General features: G+C 36.6%; 2 protein-coding genes across 2 annotated transcripts; one reads left to right on the top strand and one right to left on the bottom strand.

The window, feature by feature from the left end:
• The first annotated feature begins 1,542 nt into the window (after positions 1-1,542).
• On the top strand, positions 1,543-5,765 carry LOC124645469. The gene is made up of 7 exons (XM_047185279.1): positions 1,543-1,710; positions 2,005-2,169; positions 2,364-2,544; positions 3,538-3,789; positions 4,317-4,391; positions 4,882-4,997; positions 5,547-5,765. Exons 1-7 carry the CDS (start codon positions 1,543-1,545, stop codon positions 5,763-5,765), a joined length of 1,176 nt encoding a protein of 391 aa, XP_047041235.1.
• A 1,366-nt stretch (positions 5,766-7,131) lies between these two features.
• LOC124645200 (V-type proton ATPase 116 kDa subunit a 1-like) lies at positions 7,132-16,623 on the bottom strand. Its single transcript, XM_047184974.1, has 15 exons — positions 16,415-16,623; positions 15,228-15,404; positions 13,604-13,764; positions 13,204-13,396; positions 12,565-12,741; positions 12,206-12,409; positions 11,972-12,122; positions 11,721-11,882; positions 11,119-11,327; positions 10,902-11,011; positions 10,439-10,563; positions 10,047-10,306; positions 8,504-8,705; positions 8,009-8,183; positions 7,132-7,680 (listed from the first exon to the last, which is right to left on the bottom strand). Exons 1-15 carry the CDS (start codon positions 16,529-16,531, stop codon positions 7,551-7,553), a joined length of 2,553 nt encoding a protein of 850 aa, XP_047040930.1. The 5' UTR covers positions 16,532-16,623; the 3' UTR covers positions 7,132-7,550.
• Positions 16,624-17,256: the final 633 nt, after the last annotated feature.

Genomic DNA, 17,256 nt, shown 5'->3' with positions numbered 1-17,256 from the left:
CTTGCATCAATTGGAAAAAGAATTTATCGTAAAAACATATGAACAACCTCAAAACTATATAGGTTTTGAAATAAAAAGATCAGAACAAGGCATCTTGTTGCATCAGCAGAATTATACAGAAAAATTACTTAGAAAATATAATATGTATGATTCCAAAGCTGCAGATACTCCATGCATTGTGGGAAAGGAAAATGAATCTAAGGTGGCTACGTCAAATTTCCCATACAGAGAACTAGTTGGTGGATTATTGTATTTGTCAACCAGGTCAAGACCAGATATCAGTCAAGCTGTGAATGAAGCAAGTAAAAAGGTAGAAAATCCATCAAGGCAAGACATATTAGCAGTAAAGAAGGTGTTGAAGTACTTGAATGGAACGAGAGATAAAGGGATTTTGTATAATGCTGGGAAAGATATTACAAGATTGCATGCATATTGTGACTCAGATTATGCAGGTTGTACAGAGACCAGACGAAGTACAACAGGGTTCATAATAATGTTAGCAGGTGGACCTATAGCTTGGTGCTCCAAAAGACAGCCGATAGTAAGTCTATCGTCAACTGAAGCGGAATATATAGCAGCAGCAGATTGCGTTAAAGAGTGTTTATACTTAAAGACTTTTATAAGTGAATTAATTGGTAGCAGTATTAAGATTAGTTTGAATATTGATAACCAGAGTGCTATCCAATTGATTAAAACAGGTTCATTCAGCAAGAGATCTAAACGATTTTATTTTATACACGAAAATTATAAGAAAGGATATTTAGATGTTATATATTGTCCTACAAATTATCAGATAGCGGATATGTTGACGAAACCACTATATAAAGAAAAATTTAAATTTCATTGCGATAAAGTTGTTGTGTAAATTGAGAGTTATAATTAGAAGTGTTTAAGTTAATGTTTTGAAAACTTGTTAAAGTTAATGTTTTGAAAATTGATGTGTTTCTGAAGTAATTATAAGGTATTTTTAATTTATGTCCATATATTAAAAATAGGAGAAGGTGTTAGGAATTTATAGTCTATGACATTTAAAAAATGTAGGGTTGTTAGTCTATGAAAAAGAATGACTGTGGTGTGAATTGTCATGATGTAAAAACTAGTGAGAACAATGTTATAATTCCTAACAAAATGTGATTGTATTTCTTTAACTATTAATAAAGGCTTTCAAGAATACCAGAAGTTTGAATACCTACAATATTACTTACCTACTTATATCGAAAGATATGTGTGTCAAATTTGCAATTAAAAGGGGTTATCATCGCCCGAATATTCCTCTAAATTTTTAATCGACTTCGAGAACAAATAATGAAATCATGTTTTCGTTTTTTAATAAAACAGACAATGAGATAAAACTTTTTTCACATGTTACCTGGCTGTACGCGATAATACCTAAAACCAGAAAGCTATGACAACAAAAAAAATAATTTGAGGACAAAAATCCAAAATCAATGTCAAATTAATTTTTAACACATATTTCATAATCACGATTACTTGACCATATTTTTATTTACTTAGTGAAGTTAGTTATAATAAAAATTCACCATGCCTGTAATGAAGCGTATGAAGGGGTTGCCCAAGGATCTTCTGGCTGCCGAAGGTTTGATGTACCATGACTGGTATGCCATAACTCCGTGCCAGAGAGCTTGTACTACCAGGTTCGGAATTGCCATACAACGAGAACAGGAGTCATACGTGAGCAAACACCCTGAGGTAGGATAAAAACATTTGTAGATATGGTTACTCATTGTGAAAAAGAAATATTTGCTATAGGTACATATCATAACTGTTTGTCGGTCTATTCCTCTATATTTGTTACAGTAGTCATACTACAGTAGTACCGGGGTAGGTATGTTATCGCAGAACTAAAGTGAAACTGCGGGAAACAGCTAGTTAAAGTACACATTTAAAAGCAAATCATTTTTAAATCTTAATTCAATCAATTTTAATTGAAAAAAATATTTATTGATTGGGTTTAGCAAAACACCTTTAATTAACTAATTTCAGATTTTAGCTCTATTAAAGATATTCATAGCGAAAATGACTCAACGGGGAAAACGCAAGGATTTCGAGAGAGAAGCTGCCGAGAATTTCACCAGACCTTGGGCTGAGCTGGACGAGGAAATCAGAACTTTTCTGGAATCACCAGAGGATGGGCCTTATGTTAATATGGTAGGAATTCGTAGTTTTATGGTTGAGAAAATAAGTACTTACTGTTTATTTAGAAAATAAAAAAGTGGCAATTTTCGACAGAGAGAAGGAAGCAACCTTTTTATCATGTAATTTACTTAATGCAACTCAGATACTTTATATCACTTGCGCTACTAAACTTACGAACATTGCAAATCGAAACTCGTCTGTTATAGGATGATAGAGAATTCTACGAATTCGACGACGAAGACTTCCAGAAAGACTTGAAGAAGATCTACGAGAAGTACTACCCCCCAGAGCCCTGGTCCCTTACGTCTCCTGAGAAGAGCCGCTCCAACACTCTGTCCTCTTCATTCATCTCCATACAAACTTCTGAGTTAACTCTACCAACTCCTGGTAAATCTTATTACTTTCATTAGTATTGCTATAAGTTAACAAGTGAAAAGTAGTTAATCGTGTGTATTAGTGGTACAGTAATAGTATGTACCAAATTCGTGGTGGCCTAGTGGGTAAAGAACCAACCTCTCGAGTATGAGGGCGTTGGTTCGATTCCAGGTCAGACAAGTACCAATGCAACTTTTCTAAGTTTGTATGTACTTTCTAAGTATATCTCAGACACCAATGGCTGATAAAAAGGTGAAGGAAAACATCTTGAGAAAACCTGGACTATATAGTCTGAAATCACCAACCCGCATTGAGCAAGCGTGGTGATTAATGCTCAATCCTTCTCCGTGTGAGAGGAGGCCTGTGCCCAGCAGTGGGACAATAAAAAGGCTGTAACAGATGTACCAAATTTAGCTTATACGGACTACGAATATATGGTTTTTGGATGATAAGAATCATACAAAAAAATTGCAATTCAAAACTTATGTGTTTCAGCTTTATTCATTAAAGCTTAAGTTATACAAGGTGTTGATTTGCATTTGTGCCATAGTTCAGGAGGAGGACATACAATACGTAAATAATCGATTGGAATTACAGTAGATGGGAAATAACTAATATGCACTGCCTTTTTTGTCATTGTAATGTCGTGGTATTTCCGAAGTAATCCAATTTTATGAATGAAATTTATGAGTGATCGTTGCGTACCTATGCTATGTGTTTACGTTTGTGTGAGGGTGCAGCACGCTTTTAACGCCAGTAACATACGCGCCAAGTTTAAATAAGGCTAGATGATATTTACGGAATCCCGAAAAAAAAAATTAAAGAAAAAAAATTATGTACCAATTTTTTTATTGATTTGGGTCGAGAATCATTAGCATAATTACCTCCTTGAATATGGCACGGATGCAAATCAACAGCCTGTATAAGTAATTTAATTGTATTTTCGTGTTTAGATATTTTATTAAATAAATCCTGCAACAACATACGTACAACATTTTTCAACAGAACCTATACCGACTCCTGAGCCAACAATCTCGGAGGTGTTCTACACACTGATATCGAACACCGTTGATAAAGTCATCTATGTACAAATTGACGAAAACGCTCTTCTCTACGATACGGCGTACGTGGAACTCATGAGGGCTGTTGAAGAAGCCATGGAGATCCCCGTCCGGGAAATACGCGCTGATATAGCAGCCCTGTTCAATAGTGCTTACCACATGTTCGAAATTGACATCATGGAGAAGGAGAGATTTGGTAATACCCTTATTCTTTTAGATCTTGAGACTCTGCACGGTGTTGCAATAATGCACGTGAAGAAGAAAACAATGTTAAAGGACTTACCCCATGGACTGAAGTACAAATAATTACATAGATTGTAGCGCTTAAACGGCTGAATTGAATCTGATCTTCTAAAATACCCTGTTGGAAACTAAACGTAAAATTGAAACATTAGTCTTATCATGGCCAACACTGATAGAAACACACAAAAATCTGGTATAATTAAAAGCATCCATGTTTTCGTTACATTGTGTTAATTGATGGAGGCTTTTGATAAACACGAAATTATTTCACATCGAATGCTATCAGAATGTTTTGGTATGGCGGTGCATTATTCCGTCCATTAATTAATGTACATTAATGTGCAGGTATTCATCAGTTACCCGTAGAAGCGTGTCCTTTATAAAGCCTTTTACAAAATAGTGCTCCGAATGTTTCACAAATTTTCGTTAATGGAAAACCAACTATGCCAAACAACTATAATAATCAATTTATGTTCACAGCTGCTGAAATCGCATGGGAAAAACGAATGAGGAAGAAATTGAAAAAGACATTAAGGCGTCAAAAGAACTTTAAAGGTTTCATAACATCCATACTTTTTGCAGCTGTTAGGCTATTTTTGCGGTTTGTCTCTGAATCTTTGACGCATTATGTCAAAGTCAGTTCATAATTTTCGAAATAAACGCGTCAACGAAAGGAACAACATTTTTTGTAGGTTTTTGCCAAGTGAATGTTTAGATTAAACAATTTACCAAATAATATTAAATCTCGTGTTATCAGAATAATTAAAAGACGGGGCGTCCTGATCTTTAGGCTCTTCGCATCACTACTTTCTATGTTTAATTTGAGTTAGGAAAACTCAAGAGTGCCCGATCAACAAGGTATTTTTTGTTTGCTTAATTATTATTAATTTATATTTTTCATGTACCTATCACCCTACCTCTTAGCGAAAACCACATTAAATCTGTTCCTTACTTAGTTAATCCGCATCTTTATCTCCCGTAAGTACTCCGCTCTAATGTTTATGAGCAGAATCGATTTCTAAACAAAAAATTACTGTATCGTTAGGATATGAAACGCCGCCTACACCGAAGAGTGAAATTTCATCACACGAGAGCTATAAGAGGCCTCTCCCGCGGCTATGCGAGTGCCATCCATTGGCCAAGTACAATCGATATGGAAAGGTAAAGACATAGCATTAGATTGCAGCCAAAAAAACGATTTTGAAGTTTTCTTTTTTAAAATAAGATCAGTCTAAAATAGCCTTAGACCTGGCATCATTTTAATCTACTTGAAAAAAAACAGTCACTACCGTACTAAAATCACTTAGCGGGCTTGTAGACAATATCTGGAGTTGATATATTACGTAGGCAGTGTAAATAAGAATTTTATAAGGGATATAAAAATAATAAAAAGAATTCTAGAGTTACACTGCCATCTATAACATGTGTATTACATGTTGTATAGTATTGTCAATCATCCTAAGATTTATTTAAACACAGCCAAGTCACTTTTCTCTTTAGCTCCATCAGAAAAATAAACCTTACTGATATCGCAACTCGTAGACCACATTTTTGTTACACTGTACAACTTCGGGAGCTGTAGAATTGAGTAAACTGTATGATAATCTTAATAAGCATTACCTTTGTAAATTCTTTCTTTCCTGTTATCTTTATTGCTTACGTGTGTGTACAAATTTTTTTAAATTAATAAATAAATAATCTCCCTTCTAGGACCGCTTCGGCATCTACTTACCGCGCCAAGAAGAATTCAGCAAATCTAATATAACAACCACTCCGGCTTGTTCAGCTACAGGAACAGGGGAAGGGAATGATGAAAAAGTTGATGCCAGATCTGTTACCAGTAAAAAATCTACACAAACTTCGAAAAGTGCTACCTCTTCGAGGCGGGGAAGGGTCGTTCCAACTGAATCTGATGGAGAAACTGAGTAGATCTTCCCTATAGGACAAATAATAAGGTCCAGTTGCACCTTTCGCTATAATATAATTCAAAATTCCAATTTTTTTAGCAAGTTTGGCTCTAGCAGTGTTTAGCAAAGGTGAAATGTGACCACAAAATTATACTGCTAATATAAAAACTGAAACACCTATCTTTATAACAAGCATGTTTTAACTATTTATTTTTAATTACATAATTACTTACAATAATAAATTCTGTTAATTTCAAAAACCCTTTTCGTGTTCATCACTATAGTTCGGCCATTCAGAGAATGCGTTCCTGACACGTCGCGATTGAACTGACGACGTAACTACATTCATTGATTATTGATATAATAATGTTGTTTTAATGCTCCTCAATTGTTAAAACGGTAAACAACCAGCAAAAATATTTTTATCGTAACTGCAACGCCATTGCAAAGTTACGTCGTCAGTTCAATCGCGACGTGTCAGGAACGCATTCTCTGAATGGCCGAACTATAATGAGGGGCGGGGCAGGCTTCACTTATTTCCATAAAATTATTATCATCCTCCAGCCCTTATCCCAATTTTATTTTACATATTTCTATAAAACTTTACAAGATTTCCATAATGTTGCATAACATTTCACTACTTCTGGAACTAAAGCCATGCAGATCCATTACCCGTAATTCCAAAAATTACCTCCCACTCACTCCAAATTTTCAATGATTAAAAAACCGGACCGTCCTATTTATACCAGAATTTTCCGAGCATTGAAATATTAAAAGCAGCAATATTTCCAGACGACACTGAATTATCTTTTGCAATTATTAAAACAGAAGAAACAAAAGCTTTTACTTACGCTACGGATATATATTTTGCTAAATTAATTGCATTCAGTTGTTCCAATTCTGTAGGTAGGCGTCAATTAGAAATGTTATTTGTTGATGTATATTACGTAATGTATATGTACCTAACTAAAGCTTTTTGGTCGTGCTTTGAAGTAAATGTGTAAATTGTACTTCGCAACATCGAAAATTAAATCAATTTACTCCAAATTATTTAAAAACGTGTGGGTCTAGCGACTCGCGCTTTTACCAAAGCAAAATACCGTGTGCTCTTGTCACTTGCGCATGTTAACTTGCTCCAGCTACATGCACCGTGTAGACGCACTGCCATAGCGTGCCTTCTACCAAACGAACACTGGACCTTTCACACATCAAAATCTCATTCATATAATCCAATTGAGTGCACATAAAAACCAGCAACAACCAATCAAAGAACCTATACAAATATTTATTTTTTTATCTACAGTTAGTATGGAACTGACACATGAATAAAACACGACGGCTTAAAAATAAAAGACCATAATATTTATTCTTTAAAATTAACAAGACAGTAAAATTAAGAATATAATAATATTAACTATAAAGTTATCGTTATCGTAATAAAATCATTAAAGCATTTAACATTATAAAAAAAAACAATCTTGGGAACAAATATATAGTTATACTAAGGCTACAAATGCAGAGGCAGATGACAAGCGCACAACGCGCGTTTACAACTAATAGATTTTATAGAATGTGGACAGCCTGAATAAAATGTATGTCGTTGTAAACGCCCGTTATCAAAATGCGCATTGTGCGCTTGACATCTGAACGTAGCCTAATACAACAAACGGATTTTCGACACCCTGTGATCGATTTTGATGAAACAAGCGAACCGGTATCGAAGTATTGCCAACTTAGTTAATGCGTAGGAAGAAATCAATATAGGAGTGTACTGTTGGAGCCAAATTGTTAAATAAGTATAATTATATTAATCTGGCGAAAGAAGCTTCCTGCATCCAGGCTCCGGCTTGTCGATCTCGGCAGTTAATATAACTTTGAAGGAAAATGGACGAAATGGCCAACCGCCACCGATGTAGAACTTGCTCATAAACTCCACCCTGAAAAGTATTCAGTAATGAATGTCCTGTATTAAGTAATATCGTTAACACTCACAAAACTAAATGCATGAAACATTTGCCTCCATTTGATGTCTCTCCGGTCATGTTGTATTGCCGTCAAATCCCACCATGAGAGTTCAGAAATGAGTGCACCTGAGTTTGTTCAAATGCTTATGTACTATAATTTACCCTGCGCAGCTAGCTGATCATCTTACATGAGAACAGCCTCCGTGGTCTTAATCGGCTTTTTGCTTTTCTTTCCCATTATTATTTCATCGCTTAGGTATTTATCTAATATAATTAAATTCAAACATTTCCAAGTTCTCACCAGTGCAGTCGTAAGCAGTGTAAGAATGCTGAGAGTCCCTCCATCACCACCAGAATAGAGACTGTGAATAGAGCCCACAATGCGAATATGAACACCAACTTTATGGAGCCAATAGCACTGTGGTCCTGCAGTGCCAATTTTGATAACACCATACCCCATAACATTTCAGACAGTTCTGAAAAAGAAATTAAACTGCATTATTTTAAAATTAATGGAAATGCAAAGATATTATCTGTGTGCTCAACCATTGCTTTTCTTGCGTGCTTATCGAAAAATAGTAGTATACACTGTCAAAAACGCAGGTTTCAACTAGGCAAGGAAATTCAGACAGGCAGTCATTGCATGTTAAGAGATACTGGAAGCCGACAACCTTTATAGGGAAAGGTTAGAAATTCTATTCGAAGATTTAGACAAGTGTCACCCCACCAGGAGCATAGTTCATTAGTGCATTAATAGCCAGCCATTATTTTCACCTTGGAGTGAAAAGTTACTTACGTGCATGCGCAAGAGATAGGGCCCAAAGTCTCAGATAAGAAGCAGTGTGTGATATGGTACTTAGCACAAACTCTATAGTATGAACTCCTTGATGTATCATCAGCTCTCCAACCGAAGTTGAGTATTTCTCCACTTCTGCTTCCAAATGCTCTTCGATTTTTTTGTCAACGCGCGCACTATTTCTGTAGGCTCTGAGATTTAGCTGCAATGTTCATTAAGAGTGATAAGGTCTTACTCGTTGTCCTAAAAATAAGTTTTATAAACTAGCTGCGACTGCAACTTTCAACGGCACACGCCGCGACTGCATTACATCGGTCGCAACTGCACTATAGATAGTTCAACTCAGATTTGCGCGCGGCCCTATGTGTGCGTCGGCTTGTAAATATACAACTTTCATTCGTGTGACAGTGACGTCGTCCGAGCATGACGTGTTCTCATCGCTTTTTGTTATGGGTACAGTCGTTTACGAAAATGTCTAGTTCTTCACGGAGAAAATGTTTTAAGGAGTCAGGTAGCGTTTCAAAAAAATGAAACAACATTCAAAGCTTTTTATTATTACATTTTACAGTTTATCATTATTTTCTCATACGGCTTTTCAAATTGACATTGACAGTATCTAAGATATAAATGAAGTGAAATATCTAAGATGAATTAAATACTCCTTACATATTTTCTAGCTCGGGGTACGCGGACAATAAATAAATGTGTGGACTAAGAATGTAAAAGACCTATAATTTAGTATAATAATGGAAACAAAATGTGTGGGGAATTTAAAAAAATTATATTGCTTCGCATAATGTCGACCAAAATAAGACGGAAATAATGAAACTCATAAATGAACGTTTAAGTCAAATTGATGAAGGGATGTTGGGTAATTCTTGTCGACATGTACAAAAGAAAAAAGAAGAATACTATAGACATTTTGACATGGAGTCAGAATTTATAATTAACATTGGTGAAAGTAGCGAATCCGAAAATTCATCATTTGATTTTTCAAGTAGCGATACAGAATCATTATAAATAAATAAACTAAATTACGTAATAACTGTACTTTAAACAGCCGTATACAACCCCTAAATAACTGTATTTGTACCCGACTGTACCTCTTGTCACGCACACAAAGTCACTGTATATGTACAAGGGTTACCCACACATAGGGCCGCGCGCACGACTGAGTTGAACTTACTATACTGGTTTGTATGTATTTATATGAAACCGTTTTTATCAAAGCGGCAGCAGCAGCTAGTCGGTCTCAACTATCAACCGATTTCATGCAGTCGGTGCAAATGCGGTCTAGCAAGCTAGCTTTCATAACGCACCAGGGAGGGATATGTGCAACGTGGTGATTCGACATAATGTAAGATTCATGCTTGCCGGAACGGGCGTCAACACAACAACTTAACTAACAGTTACATACAATGATGACTTGGCACAAAGGCAAAACGGACATAGGACAACTATTTAGATATAAGGTATGTCTTTCATCTCATTTTACTAGACCAAATTGCTTAGTCTAAACTTCATTTTTATTCAACTATAGCGCTTTTATAGAGAAATTACTTACCTTGGCTGCTTCCCTTTTCCTCTTGTTCTTTCGTATCTTGTAAATTGGTGTTCCAAAAAGCAGAATAGGCACACAAACCAGAGCAGTAAATACTAAAGTCATTTGAACTGTTCTTTGGTTATCAAACATGTATGCTTCCTTACAACCTTCCGTAGACGGCTTAGATTCAGTCATCAGAACCATGTCTATGAATAATATTAAGATCTGTGGAGCACAACTGGTGTTCCTTTCTTGGTCAGCTGTAGAAAGTATACATTTACGAACATCAGTTTTAATGCTCGGTAAACATGATAAGTTACGGAACATTTTATTAATTTCATTGAAGACAAATTTATGAACATACTCAGTATGAAAAACATTTTATTACCCACCTGATTTAGCTGTATACAAAAACCATTTAATGTAAATTAGAAGCACCAACCAGAGAAATAACAATGTTAAAAATAGAATCTCGGGAATGAATTGTAAGAATATGGAATACGTTCGCTTGAAATAACTGAAAAAAATAAATTAAATATTACAGAAAATTAGGAATAAAAATATCAGCATAAATAATATACTTGCAATAAAATAAAATTGAAAATAGATTGATTTCTAACCACGGGGTGGCGAATATCAGACAACTGCATAGACACAGTAAACAGATAGCGTACGCGCAGAAACAAGTGCAGAGAAAGAAAAGGCGCAGTATTTACAAATTAAACATCATTAACTTACAACAAGCTGTTTGCCAGTTTATTTTTGTCCACAAAGCTAACACAGCGAACACAATCGAACCCGATACTAACAAAGCTTTTACTCGACTTTTAGATCAGAGCAATGAACAAGCCTTACCGATAGTTGAAAAAGCTAAGGCTGATGCCGAATATCATATGAATTATCCCGACAATAATCGACAGTTTCATTTTAGTTGAATTTTCAAACATGATCTTATTTTTCGCCAACTGTAACAGAATAGAGTTTATGATTGGCAGTCATATTTTCCACGCAAATCCTTGTTAGATTCGACACAAAAAAGTCATAAGAAACGTGTAAACTATTATTTATTTACCGTCCAAATCGGGTCTTTTCCAAACATGTACGGTCGGCCTGTTTCAAAAGACGGATTCAAATCAAAATATTCATCTTTTGCCAAATCTTCCACAGAATGAATATTAAGCCAATAAGAACCAGTTAAACAAAAGGCTTTTGAGAATAGATCGTTGTAGACAAATCCGGTGAACATGCTGGACAATCCCATCATTAGTATTACGTAGCGACCTGAAATGAAGAAAAAATAATTCAGAACTGTAACCCAAAACCCAAATTAATTCTGTTGGCTTGGGAAACAGATCTTTCCTCCAAAACCAGCAGTCTAGCGCGAGTCTTTACTGCAGGACGTTGTGCGAAAGAAAATCATCAGATATTGAAATTTCTATTTACATATTAGTCGCCTAAAGTTCGACTCCCGAAAAACATAACATTTTCTTTTGTTCCTCCTAAAGGTGACGAGGTCTAACGCAATCACCTCTTATGAAATTAATGTAATGCAGTCAACCAATTTGATTTTTGTACTGGGCTTTACTCATTTATTGACTGACCATCAAGCTATTTCCACTAAGTACACTAGAAATGTGTCCAGTAACACCACTGAAATTGTTACACAAAACATACCTCCGAAAAATATGTTCCAAATTTCATTAGTGGACCTCTGACTTATAAACAGCTTTTCGTTTTTGCACATCCAGGAACCGAATCCCACTAAAATTAGTCCGTGGCCCATGTCACCGAACATCATTGAGAATAAAAATGGGAATGTAATAAGGGTGTGAAGACCTGTTGATATGCAAAAATAAATATATTAAAATAAACACAGCAATGGGAATAGAACACCATTTATATCTACAAAATTATTTAATTCCCACCTGGATTCAGTTCTCTGTAAGTGGAGTCACCATAAGCGTTGATAAGATTTTGGAATCCTCTAGTAAACTTGTTAGTGCGGTGATAAGTAGGAGGCATTTGCGTTGTCTCAATCTTCGACGCGAATGAAGGCACACTTGATTGGAAGGATTCCTGAAAACACCACAAGAATAACGGCCAAGCAGTTCACCCATATAGAATTGTAAGTGCATATGAGGATTTTAAAATATACGTACGGAACAAGAGTGCAAAACAGTATTGACTGCGTCTAAGTCAGAGTTTGGTATCCAAGCCTCCCCAATCAGGCACTTTTCGTACCGAAACATATTCATAGCATGGTATATAGCCTTCGCTTTTCTAACTTGACCCATCCAAAGTCGCCAGTTCTTACTCACAGTACGCAAAGTCTTGCAACGATGGTAACGAGTCTTCTTTAAAACCTACAATTATTTAAAAGGTATATGGTTAGTCAGATTTTACTGAAATTTTAGGGATATAAAACACACGCATTAGTTGCACGGTTTCACGCATCATAGATTCAACCAGTAGTTGTCAATTGTTTGCTTATTCGAAGATTTCATTCCATCCATCTTACCTGATCTAGATCAGTGATTCTTGTCTGGAGTTTTTCCTGTAATTCCATTCTTTCCTGAGGCGTGTTGGGGCAAGGAAAGATGTTTACTTGGAATCCGTCACAAATTTTCTGAATGCGTTCTGTCAATGCTTCTCCCTGGCAGATAGCTAAGAACGCCACTTTCCTGATTTCTTGACGCTGTTTTAGAAGATGATTTTCAAGATAAATACTTGGTAGTTTCATCAAAGCTCGCTACACCTTCGCACCGCGTCGCTACTTGGCGACTACCTATTATTGCAGGGTTTATGAATATTAAAGTAGTCTGTCAAAATATTACCAGGCCGTTGCATTATCGATGGTAAGTCCTCGTGGGCTGGACGGTCAACTCGAAGACAGTTGATAATGTGCTACAATGCAAGGCAATCATGCAATTCATGTTGTTAAGGCATATCCGTACAAATTCATTTATGCAATACTAATCGTTCAAAGCGTGACGTCGCACAATAAGGGTTCAAGATTGAGACAGTGGAACTGGGACCTCAAAAGTAAACAGGCAAGTGGTGGATCCAGTTGAGCAGGATCGGCAAATACCTCTTTATACATACACTATGATTTGTAGAATATACTTTTGCTTATTAATATATGTACAGCAATACACACGCTTTGAGGATCTATAAGTATTTTATCTTCGGATGCTTGCTTATAGTAAATGATGCCGTGCGAGATTCTCCAGAGCATCATTTCGAAAGCATAGCACTTATTGCGACGAACAGCTCCTGTGATGACGACCAGACGACCACCGACGCCGACGCCAACGTCTCCAGCCGCCCCGGCTTTAGCAGCTGCCTTTCTGCTGTAAGAAAAAGAAAAAAAAATATTCGGACATCGTGTTTTATAAAAGAAATAACATACCATCAATGATGACTATCAGATATTTAGTTAATTGAGCTGTCAAAAATACAACCATTCAAATCAAGGAAGTACTGTAACAATATGATACGGCTTACTAGATACAAATATGTTTTTATATGTATTGCTTATATATAAAAAAAATATTCACCTGTTCAACATGGATTCTTTCTGTATTTCTGATTCCCCCAATAAAGGTCCTATGTAAGTCAGAACATAATAAAACTCGTTCAACTCAAAGTAGCTTTTCAATAAGTTCACTTCGTTTAGAGTCATATCTTGGATGTCTTGCTCCCATTTTTCTATCATATTCTGTAAAAGAATACTGAACTCAGTGCTAGCAAGTCAGGTAAACCACACGTGAATACCAATCGATCGTGGTCTTCGCAATCAGTGAGATATAAACAAATGACGGGTGACAACAAGTTCATCCTACCATCGATTCTTAGCATTCTGACCATCACACGTTAAAGTTTTGGCCAATTTTAACTAAAGTCGACAACAGCGTATATCCTACCATCGATTCTTAGCATTCTGATCATCACACGTTAAAGTTTTGGCCAATTTTAACTAAAGTCGACAACAGCGTATAACTTACTTAAACAAAAAGTTATCAAATTAATTAATTAATTGTTTCCGATAACGTTTATATAATTGATGCTGTTGGCAACTGTCAGTTTATCGAAACGTCACTGACCATTGCAGATTGTAATATAGCACAATACTTCTACATAAGGAAACGTACTCTTATCAGCGACTGCGGAAGCGAGAGCGGAAAAGTTGAATTATGCTGAATTTTGGTTTTGAGCTCGTGACTAAATAACCGCCGATCGAGCAACGCCTGGCATGCCAGTTCATGGAGCTTGACGTAACGAGTTCAGAAATTTCCGAAGGCAGTTTAAATTGGTAGGTGTCATTTGAATGTCTTCTGACAGAAGACAGATGGCCTTACTACAAAAACTTTAACAACTGTTTTACACTTGTCTAAAAAAAATGTGGCTCCAAAATGAACCATATGTCAACGTCATAATTTGTCATTTTTTTAGACAAGCCTTAAACTGACGTTAAAACGTTTTTGTGGTAAGACGGAGAAAGTTTTACGACAACCAGTTTTACGAAGTATTATGTTATTCCGGGTAACTGGGTTGATGAGGTCAGTTAGGCAGTCGCTCCATGAAAACACTGGTAGACTTGAAGCCGACTAGAATAGATAGACTAGGAACTTGTATAGGTACGTTATTTGTATTTTGCATGGTGATACCAATGTTCAAGTTAAGGCATCAAAAGGTGCTTCTGACAAAATTCTCGACATTGCAGACATTATAAATATAATCAAATTCCTCCACTCAGTCAAATATTATTACGTTACTACATAAGTGACGTGGCCTTACATATTTGTAGACTGTCGATCATATGCCACAATGATTGGCATCGAATTACAAAGCTCTGATGCCCTCAGGGGATCAGATATTATGATTTAATTATTACTCGGATATTCAATAGATTTATTCATTTAATTTACAAAACATCTTTTTAACATATTTGGCAGTCGTTAAGGGTAGTCAGAAGCCATAAAGTCTGATAATCAATCTGTCAGGTTGCTAGAGTAACTGGGTTGGAGAGGTAGTAGCTCCTTGTAAAACACTGGTTCTCAGTTCTATACGGTCAGAATAAAAGCCAACCCCAATATAGTTGGGAAAAGGCTAGGCGGATGATGATTTTTCTGTTCGTTCAATTGTGTCAGTAAACTTTTTAATATATTTGGTCTAAGTTACCTCAAATGTAATCATCTCATTAAGTGGTGTAGCTATAGATTCCGTCGTTTGCTCTTGTATCTCAATATTATGAAGTTTCATTTCACGTTCTATAGTTTTAAGCCTCCGCTCCATTTCGGAGTAGCGACAAACTTCTATGACGTATTGTCTTTGAAATAATTGTAAGTCTGGATGCATCTGGAAATAATGAGCCCGTTGGCATTACAAACTCAAATTTTAACTAGTGCGGTTCTTTCATATACCTATCCCATGACGTACACAGTCCCACCGCCAAATAATGATAACGCCATAAAAATTAAAGTCTGAAGTTACTTATATTCATCATATAAATCAATAAATAAATAAATCATCATCATCATCATAAGCCTATCGCAATCCACTGCTGGACATAGGCCTCTCCAAGTGCACGCCACTGAGATCGATTTTCGGCTTCTCGCATCCAGCTCCTGCCAGCCGTCTTGCGCAAGTCATCACTCCACCGTGCCTGAGGACGTCCTACACTACGTTTGCCGAGGCGTGGTCTTATATACTGTGGGTACTTATATTACTTTTAGAATACTTACAAGCCTTTTATACCCATTTTTAACGACTGGAGGACATTAACAATCTCCTCGACAAGTACCTATCGGTTAACTTTGGGTCACAAACTTAGAGTAAGAACTCTGCCTCATTGAGACGCCATGGCGACGTCGCCAGCGGCTTCCAAAGATCGCCAAGTCGGGTGGCCATGGCGTCTCGTCAGTCAATTGTTTACGTTTTTGCTGAAGAAATTGCACGCTGACTGGCGACCACACTGGCGACTGAGTGAGCGAGGTGCACTGTACCGTGTACATTATAGTGGCAACCGTGACATCGTCGCCAAGCTGGCAGAGTATCCAGAAGTCACGTAGAGAACTGTAGCTCGTGGCCACGCTTCCAATTTGGTGACGTTGCCAAACCGTCGCCAAGTGAGGTAGGTACCATACATTTCAATATTAACTGCTTGGATACGTAGCCGGCAACGTCGCCATTGGCGTCCTAATGAGGCAGAGCTCTAAGCGTGGCCATCGTTAGCCAGATCTAAGCGTAGAAGATCACGGTGACATTAAAATTTGTCTAACTAATAAATGCTGAGGATACGTAGATTTGTCTAATTACTCTAAGTACGCCGAAGATAAAAAAAAAAAACTATATTTAAAAGTACTAACGTCCACGAATTGTACGCAGCCCATCTCTCCGAGTCGAGATAGGACATCGAACGCAGCCTCTGGTTGCAAGTACATGCCACAGAGAGTCATCGGGTCACTTCTTAGCATACAACCCATTTTTTAAGCTGTAAGTAAATTGGACATAGACACGAACTTTAAAAGCTGCGTGCAAAAAAAAAATACAGCAATAGGTATAAGTAGTACCTATCTCAAAAAAAATGTATCATTGTATTAATTTAATTCATTTGGGGAGTGAATGTCTTATAGCTAAGTCACTGGACACTGATATACTACACCGACATTTTCAACCCACAAATCTTTCCTACCACCAACCCCATATTATCACCCCAGAACTAATCATTTCAGCAGCCCATCATCACAATATTTTGACCTGCACAACCATTTAAGAGTACGTGCGTATATTCCACGTAGTGTTTACAGTAAACACGAAATTCCCCATCATCAGGCTACATCGTTAAATGAGTTAATTCACGCTTACGTGATCTGCTCGCTTGTGGGAGCACGATGAACGTACCAATATAGGTAACGCAATTTTGGCGAACGTAGCCACTTTTTAGTCGTGTATATGGCACGTGTAGTTAGCCAATAAGGTCCCTATTACGGAAGGTAATCGAACATAGATCTTGTCTTACTTTAATTACGGATTATTCATACATATTATAACTTACTAGACTTAAGTCATATTGTGGTAGGTACTGGTAAAGAACTTTTTGGTGTATTGCTAAACTAATTTATAGTAATTTTGTAGAATCTTCTCATGTATGGATCTGTTGCACTTGAACGACAAGGTTGGAACTCGAAATAGACACCTCCTTTGTATA

The sequence above is a fragment of the Helicoverpa zea genome, chromosome 31 (assembly GCF_022581195.2).
Source record: "Helicoverpa zea isolate HzStark_Cry1AcR chromosome 31, ilHelZeax1.1, whole genome shotgun sequence".
Classification (NCBI taxonomy): Eukaryota; Metazoa; Arthropoda; class Insecta; order Lepidoptera; family Noctuidae; genus Helicoverpa; species Helicoverpa zea.
The sequence above is the reverse complement of the archived record's forward strand: the minus strand, read 5'-3'. Positions and strand labels throughout refer to the sequence as shown.